The 8,809-nt window shown below is 40.2% G+C and overlaps 1 protein-coding gene across 1 annotated transcript; it reads left to right on the top strand.

Annotated features, from left to right (window-relative positions):
- Positions 1 to 677: 677 nt before the first annotated feature.
- LOC139444011 (uncharacterized) lies at positions 678 to 6,430 on the top strand. The gene is made up of 3 exons (XM_071224910.1): positions 678 to 967; positions 2,712 to 2,858; positions 5,482 to 6,430. The coding sequence occupies exons 1-3, from the start codon at positions 778 to 780 to the stop codon at positions 5,643 to 5,645; spliced, it is 501 nt and encodes a 166-aa protein (XP_071081011.1). The 5' UTR covers positions 678 to 777; the 3' UTR covers positions 5,646 to 6,430.
- Positions 6,431 to 8,809: the final 2,379 nt, after the last annotated feature.

Genomic DNA, 8,809 nt, shown 5'->3' on the forward strand with positions numbered 1-8,809 from the left:
ACATCTGTAACATTTGACCACTTTCCAAATGGCATCTTGTGTTCGCGTCGTCTTTCATTGCATATTTCCGGAAAAAATGTAATACCGTCTCCCCGCGGTTTCATAAAGGTGTTGTGTTGATATTTGAAAAAACCTCAATGTCTATCCTTTAGCGTACATCTAACTCGTGATTAGAACATTAGGATTAAGGGAGAGGTCTGTAAGAGGACAACAAAGAATCTATAAGGTCTGAAGTGATCAGAGCAAGCAGTGTCGCGTTTAGTGATTGGTCGATTGATTCCAGTTAGAGGTTAAGTTATTAGCCTCCTCCAAAAATGAGGAGTTGAGGTTAGTACTGCTTGTCAACCAGTACTGGATGCAGAGTCCTCCCAGTATCATTGCATGCAGCCATCAGAAGTCCATGGGGCAGTGTATGTCACGGGTACTCTGCCTCCAGTCTTCTGATACAGTCTGATCGGTTTACGATACTTGATTTCAGCCTTCTACGATTCTATTTGAGCACTGAATATGTGTAGTTAATCAATCAAAGAGTTATTATTGTTCCTGTGACAGTTCAAATAGAAATATCGATATCATTCAACTCCGAATCTCTTTCAAGATACCCGTAGGCGCAGAAAAGACTAGCCCCCGGGACAATTCTATTCACTTTTCATAATGTTGAATAAAGCTGTTTTCACGTTGCCAACAAACAGTCATAGTTTCTAAGGTGTGATTTTCACCATTAAGACTTGATACAAACAGACTGGAAGGATTCCTCTCCAGCGAAGAGCTTGCACAATGGGCTTCTCAGACGCATCTCTTCTCACCAAGGTTGCGCTAGGTTTGGCCATTGCCAGTTTTCTGTTTCACATAATTGGATTCCCGACAAATAGCTGGCTGACTTTCTCCACGTCTGTGGGAACGAGACACGTGGGCTTGTTCAAAGTGTGCGTTGTGGATGTATGTGTTGACATCGACTCCTCCGACTGTGAGTATACATAGCCTAGTGTAGATACATGGATACAGGGTGTGCAGTCCCATGAATATACAGCTCCGTAAATACAGCTGCTTGTGTTTACAACCCCTTGACCATACAGCTCCGTAAAAACAGCTGCTTGTGTTTACAACCCCTTGACCATACGGCTCCGTAAAAACAGCTGCATGTGTTTACAACCCCTTGACCATACAGCTCCGTAAATACAGCTGCTTGTCGTCATAGCCCTTGGCCATACAGCTCCTTGTTTAAATACAGCTGCTTGTTTTCACAACCCTTGACCATACAGCTCCGTAGATACAGCTGCCTGTGTATACAGCTCCTTGACCATACAGCTCCGCAAACTCAGCTCCTAGTTAAATTATGGTTGCTTCTGTTTACAACCCCTTGAACATACAGCTCAGTGCAGTGTGTTTATGTGTTTCCAGGAGTTGTGTGTGTGTCTAAAGGAGCTCTATGTGTTTCGGTGAGCTGTATGTGTTTCGGGAGCTGTATGTGTTTCAATGAGCTCTATGTTTCTAAAGGAGTTGTATATGTTGAAAGGAGAGCTGTATGTGTTTCAGAAGCTGTATGTGTTTCAATGAGCTGTATGTGTTTAAAGGAGAGCTGTATGTGTTTCAGAAGCTGTATGTGTTTCAATGAGCTGTATGTGTTTCAATGAGCTGTATGTGTTTAAAGGAGAGCTGTATGTGTTTCAGAAGCTGTATGTGTTTCAATGAGCTGTATGTGTTTCAATGAGCTGTATGTGTTTAAAGGAGAGCTGTATGTGTTTCAGAAGCTGTATGTGTTTCAGGAGCTGTATGTGTTTCAATGAGCTGTATGTGTTTAAAGGAGAGCTGTATGTGTTTCAGAAGCTGTATGTGTTTCAATGAGCTGTATGTGTTTCAGGAGCTGTGTATGTTTTAAGAGACTGAAAATGTTTCAGGACCTGTGTGTGTTTCTGTGAGCTGTATGTGTTTAAAGGGACTGCAAATGTTTCAGGAGCTGTATATGTTTAAAGGGTAAAGGGACTGAAAATGTTTCAGGAGCTATGTGTGTTTCAATGAGTTGTATGTGTTTAAAGGAGCTGTATGCGTTTAAAGTACCTGTATGTGTTTAAAATACCTGTATGATTTTCAATGATATGTATGTGTTTCAATTATATGTATGTGTTTAAGGGAGCTGTATGTGTTTCAGGAGCTGTATGTGTTTCAATGAGCTGTATGTGTTTCATTGAGCTGTATGTGTTTCAATGAGCTGTATGTGTTTCAGGAGTTGTATGTGTTTAAAGGGATTGAAAATGTTTCAGGGGCTGTGTGTATTTTAATGAGATGTATGAGTTTAAAGGAGCTGAAAATGTTTCAGGAAATGTATGTGTTTCAATGAACCGTATGTGTTTCAAGAGCTGTGTGTGTTTAGAGGTACTGTATGTGTTTCAGGAGCTGTATATGTTTAAAGAGGCTGAAAATGTTTCAGGACATGTGTGTGTTTCAATGAGCTGTATGTGTTTGAAAGAACTGTATGTGTTTCAATGAGCTGTATCTGTTTAAAGAAGCTGTATGTGTTTAAAGGAGTTGATCTGTTTAAAGTAACTGTATGTGTTTAAAGTACCTGTATGTTTTGAAAGGAGGCTGTATGTGTTTAAAGGATATGTATGCATTTCAATGATATGTATGTGTTTAAAGGAGCTGTATATGTTTCAGGCGCTGTATGTGTTTAAAAGTGTTGTATGTGTTTCAAGGAGATGTATGTGTTTCAGCTGACTGGTGGACTGCCACTAAGGCCCTGGAGGTACTGGGTTTTCTGGTCGGCCTCGCTTGTCTCGTCCTCCTCGTCGTCTTCATCTTCCTCAAGACCGATCTGAGCATCCTACACATCGTCGCACTCGTGGCAGCCTTTGTGGCCGGTGAGTCTCTCCATAGGATATATAATCAATGTCACATAGGATAATATATAATCAATGTTACATATGATATATACTCAATGTCACATAGGATATATAATCAATGTCACATAGGATATATAATCAATGTCACATATGATATATAATCAATGTCACATAGGATATATAATCAATGTCACATAGGGTATATAATCAATGTCACATAGGACATATAATCAATGTCAAATAGGACATATAATCAATATCACATAGGATATATAATCAATGTCACATAGGATATATAATCAATGTCACATAGGATATATGATCAATGTCAAATAGGATATATAACCAATGTCAAATAGGATATATCACCAATGTGACACACGATATATAATCAAAGTCACATAGGATACATAACCAATGTCATATATGATATATAAACAATGTCACATATGATATATATGCAATGTCATATATGATAGATAACCAATGTCACATATGCTATATAATCTATATCACGTATGATATATATCACCAATGTCACATATGATATATAACCAATTTCATATATGATATATAATCAATGTCACATGGGATATATAGTCAATATCACATAGGCGTCAACAATATTGACGACTTGTTTATAGGATAGATCCACTCGTATAATTGTGATCACTATTCTGCCATATGGAATCGGCCTGGGCAGATACTCGACACTGATTATTCTCTGGATTTGACGTTTTCGTTTTCGTCATCTTTCGGGTTGCTTCGGTATAGTCCGGAACCTACACAATCGGTCGTTCACAACTGTAAGTGATTCAGTATGGTTTAATTCCGCTTTTAGCAATTTCCCAGCAATATCACAGCGGGGAACACCAGAAAAAGGCTTCACACATTTTACCCATGTCGGGAATCGAACCCGGGTCTTCGGCGTGACGAGCGCCCCTCGGTCACAACAGGAGTAGTGATATTAACTTACTTCACTTATCCGTTCACCGCCAGATACCGCCTCGTCAAGTTCGTTAATGTGTTGGCCATTTTAAAAACAGTCTATCGAATCTATATATACACTATAGAAGGTTAAGATTGAACAAGAACCCTTTCACCGTTTACATACGGGTCTCGACTGCGGTCAAGTTTGTCGTCATGTGATAGTCACGTGGTTGAAGTCCAATATGAATTTCTCACAGCAGCAGTCGAGATGACTGGATCGGGAAAACGATCATTTTTGTTTATAATGCGAATAACGACTAAAAAGATAGACACACACAACATTCACTTGTATTTGCCGTTGACGAACACATCATGACAACTGGCCGCAACACACACAGGCGGCGTTGATACATCCATTAATCTGTCATCCATTTTTTTCAAATAACACTTACATTGTTTTAATTTGTTGCAAACATAAATGGGGGCACGGGTTGCCCAGTCGTCTAAGGCGCCGCAATTCGCTGTGCAGAATTGCGTCCCTTTAGGCACACCAGAAACCTATGATTGTGGGTTCGAATCCCGGCTCGCCCCGATTATGTTTCTAGGTTTGTCAGCACCATACCCGTGCTCGTGGGTTTCACCGAAGTGGTAAACGTCTAAGACCTGCATCACTTCGGGCTTTCCTCCCACATTAAGCTGACACGCTGTGATATAACTGGAATACTGTTAAAAGTGGCGTTAAACCCAACTCACACACACATACAAACATAAAAAGATTAACGCTCACTGGAAGTGTTAAAAAATAAATTTTAACACGTTTCGAACTTGTTCACAGACAAAAAAGAAGTAACCTCTGTATTTCGAGTTGTTTATTTTGTCTGTTTATGAGATACAAAATGACGAAAAACGTGCGAAATGTAATTCCTACAGAGACACTTTCCACCAGTCAGTCTATGGGTCATATGACGTACTGTTATCGATTTGTGACGTCATAAACAAAAGTTGTCTGGAGTAGTCTGACGTCACACCGCTTCAGCTGACCAATCAACACCGAGAAGCCCTAAAATGCATGCGCATAAATACCGACACGTGACTCCATTCGTGTTTCAACCTCTATGCAATCTCATTAAAATTAGATCTTAGTTCTCACTATCGCTAAACAAAGATCTGAGGACATCCCATTACGGGTCACGTCAAAACGACCTTTCATCCAAGCGTCGCTTACCAGATCATGAAAGTAACAGTATGAATGTATTTTCTAATCATGCAACCACGAAGTATTTAACACGGGGTATTCCGAACGACAGTTACGGTCTTTATGATTATATCCATACATTCTAGGACATCTATAAGCCATTCGAGAATATTCTTCTTATTAGTTTTAATTTTTTTAATCGAGAATACGTCAGAATATGTTTCGAAGCGTAGTCGCCAGTTTGAAACTAATGTCGTAAAGCTCGAGAAAGCCGCTCCTGATTGGCTAATGTCGATTTCTTATCAGTCATTTCATTGGTCGGTCAAAATTCGCGAAAGGTCGTTCTGACGTGACCCGTAATGGGATGTCCTCAGATCTTTGTTTAGCGGTAGCGAAAACTAAGATCTGATTTTAATTAGATTGACCTCTATGGAAATTCATGTATAATGAAAGTATGCCCCTTCTGAACGGGTATGTAGGCATGGCCGAACTACGAATTCTTGATTTGTCTTCCAGGAGGGTTCGTCTTGCTTGGCTGCATCGTGTTTGGCGCCAAGAGAGATGACACCGATGCGTTCCCCGCCTACAGTATGGGCTGGTCGTTTGTCTTGACCCTCATCGGGTCGCTGTTGTACCTGGCGACTGGGGTCATCCTGCTCGTGGACAAGCTGAAGGGATGACCGTCACGTTATGCAGGAGGTCAGCGGTGACCACCCTTCACACTGAAGACATTTTTTATCTTAAGGATTCATTTTTGATATCAGTTTTATAAAAAAAATGGTTCATGATGTACTAGCATTACTACTGAAATGTGTGTTTCATGTGTTTCATGTGTTTCATGTGTTTCATCACCATACGCTAAAATAGCTCGTACTGATGTGGTTAAGTTAGGGCAATGATGCCCCACAGGCTACAATTGTCAAGATGCATCATTTACAGTAGTGTCATGGCGACTGATTTATGACTACCATTGTCTGCAGTACATTTGACTTCAAGGGCAATTTACCCTGTAGCCATGTCTCCATAACTTAATTGTCATTACGTTTTAGGCGCTAATCCCCGTTGTTAATCCTCACCAACATTTCATTGTATTTTGACTGTCAGTCAGCCTGGACTACCATATCAATTGATCATCCCATGAACTGTGTTTGTTAATCACGCCCATATGTCCAAAGCAACGTCGTTGTCTCTTTGTCTGTCCATTGTTGTTCATTACTATATATGTGCTACCATTACACAGTTACTAGGGTGTTAGTCAGGCTTGGTATTCCGAGTGCTGGCATAGGGACGACCTCGAGCAGGATATGCCGCTCGTAGGAAACGCCCTGAGGTGAGCTGGAGCTCCGCTCACCTCTTGTACGCCTGAGCTGGAAAGTCTGCTCATTGCTGTGTTTGTGTTGTCAGAGCAGGTATTCCGCTCATTGTGCAATTGTTGTTTATTGTTTACATGTTGTGCATAAAGCGTTCCGGGACAGTGATGTCGATGTTGTCCTTTATTCCCCCAAGAGCTAATTCCCCGTCAACATGCGCGTTGACAGTAGTATCACTCTGTATAGCTGATATCAAGATATGATCAATTCGTGTCAGCATAACAATGATATGACATGAAACGTCAAGATATGATCCAATAGTGTCAGCATAACAATGATATGCGTATATCGTCAAGATATGATCCATTAGTGTCAACAATATCAATGTATGACATATGATGTATGACCTGTCATTAGTGTTCGCCTACATTACATTTACAATGTCAAGATATGACCCGCCCTTAGTGTACACTTACACATATGAAAATAAATATCAAGATATGATTAGTGTCAGTCTACATAGGATAGATAATTACAAATACATAGAGGTTATCACGCAAGTGTGTTTGGGGATGGTAAATATCACTGGGTAAGTGATGTGTCAGTCGGGCAGTGACAGTAGCTAATATAGTTCCAACTAAAATCTGTTTCTTATACAGTGGCGAAGGAACATATACGCAAAACAACAATTGTTTTTACTTGCCTTTCGCGGCAATCCATCGGTCTGTCCGCTAGAGTAGCTGCACTTTGTCAAAGGGAAGCTACTCTAACCCTAGTCTATGAGACGTCACGGCCACGGTCAGACGTTGTTGACAGTCGGTCTGCCCTGTCATAACGTTAAGAAGTTAAGTCAGATGTACACACAGCAACTAAACGAAACAAGGTAACAATTCAAACATATTTCGGCCAAATCCAACTATTTTAATTTGTGGAAAAGATTTCAAGCACAGATATGGCTACTGATCCCGCTTTGCTAGGCCCAGTGCCCTCGCAAAATTGTTTCGAAATGTATGTCTCCAAAGTTGCCAAAACTTATAAAATGCCTTAGCTACGTCACAGTTAGACACTGTTTTTCAGTATATTAGACTGTTCTTTTGATAATTATAGAATTATCCCTTAAGTTTATCCAGATTCCCGATGGTTAATTCTGACTCGATCGCCGAATGGCAAGGGCGACGCCATCTTGTTTATAAACACTGAAAGTAGTCCCTACTTGACCTTTGATATTTGCATCTCTATCCGCATATTACCCCAACGGATATCGTTTTTATCCGTTGGCTTTATCCTGCCGAGAAACCTACCCATTATATGCTAAAATATCATATTTATAAACTGCCGGTCAAACACTTGAACATTGGATTTGACCATCACAACACTGAAATTGAAGGTCCAAACACACAACTATGTTGCCCTTTCCTTGTTTGTTTCACATTGAAACAAACAGGGGTGTATTCATTCTTTTACATTGCAGTTTATAGTGTTGTTTTTTTATTGACAGTAGTGAATGTAGCTTCTGAGGACTTAATAAACATCTATGCCCTGATACTTAGTGTATTATTCGTACAGCTTATGTTACACTACTTGTTGTCATCATTAGAAGGTCAGACCGACAGGACTTGATCTGGAGAAGTTTACATGTGTGTTGGACTTGTGTGTTGTACATGTCTGTTGTACATATGTGTTGTACTTATGTGTTGTACGTGTGTGTTGGACATGAGTGTCGTACGTGTGTGTTGTACATATGTGTTGTACATGTGTGTTGTACATGTGTGTTGTACGTGCGTGTTGTACATATGTGTTGTACATGTGTGTTGGACATGTCTGTTGTACATGTGTGTTGGACATGGCTGTTGTACATGTGTGCTGCACATGTCTGTTGTACATGTGTGTTGTACATGTGTGTTGTACGTGCGTGTTGTACATATGTGTTGTACATATGTGTTGTACATGTGTGTTGGACATGAGTGTCGTACGTGTGTGTTGTACATATGTGTTGTACATGTGTGTTGTACGTGTATGTTGTACGTGTGTGTGTTGTACATATGTGTTGTACATATGCGTTGTACATGTGTGTTGGTCATGAGTGTCGTACGTGTGTGTTGTACATATGTGTTGTACATATGTGTTGTACGTGTATGTTGTACGTGTGTGTGTTGTACATATGTGTTGTACATATGCGTTGTACATGTGTGTTGGTCATGAGTGTCGTACGTGTGTGTTGTACATATGTGTTGTACTTATGTGTTGTACATATGTGTTGTACATGTGTGTTGTACGTGTGTGTTGTACATGTGTTGTATGTGTGTGTTGTACATGTGTGTTGGACATGTGTGTTGGATGTGTCTGTAGGACGTATGTTGCACATGTGTGTTGTACATGTCTGTTGGACATGTCTGTTGTACATGTGTGTTGTACATGTGTGTTGTTCATATGTGTTGTACATGTCTGTTGCACATGTGTGTTGTACATGTGTGCTGTACATGTCTGTTGTACATGTGTGTTGTACATGTTTGTTGTTCATGTGTGTTGGACAT

Source organism: Haliotis cracherodii, unplaced genomic scaffold (genome assembly GCF_022045235.1).
Source record: "Haliotis cracherodii isolate W230 unplaced genomic scaffold, xgHalCrac1.p SCAF_5, whole genome shotgun sequence".
NCBI classification, from domain to species: Eukaryota; Metazoa; Mollusca; class Gastropoda; order Lepetellida; family Haliotidae; genus Haliotis; species Haliotis cracherodii.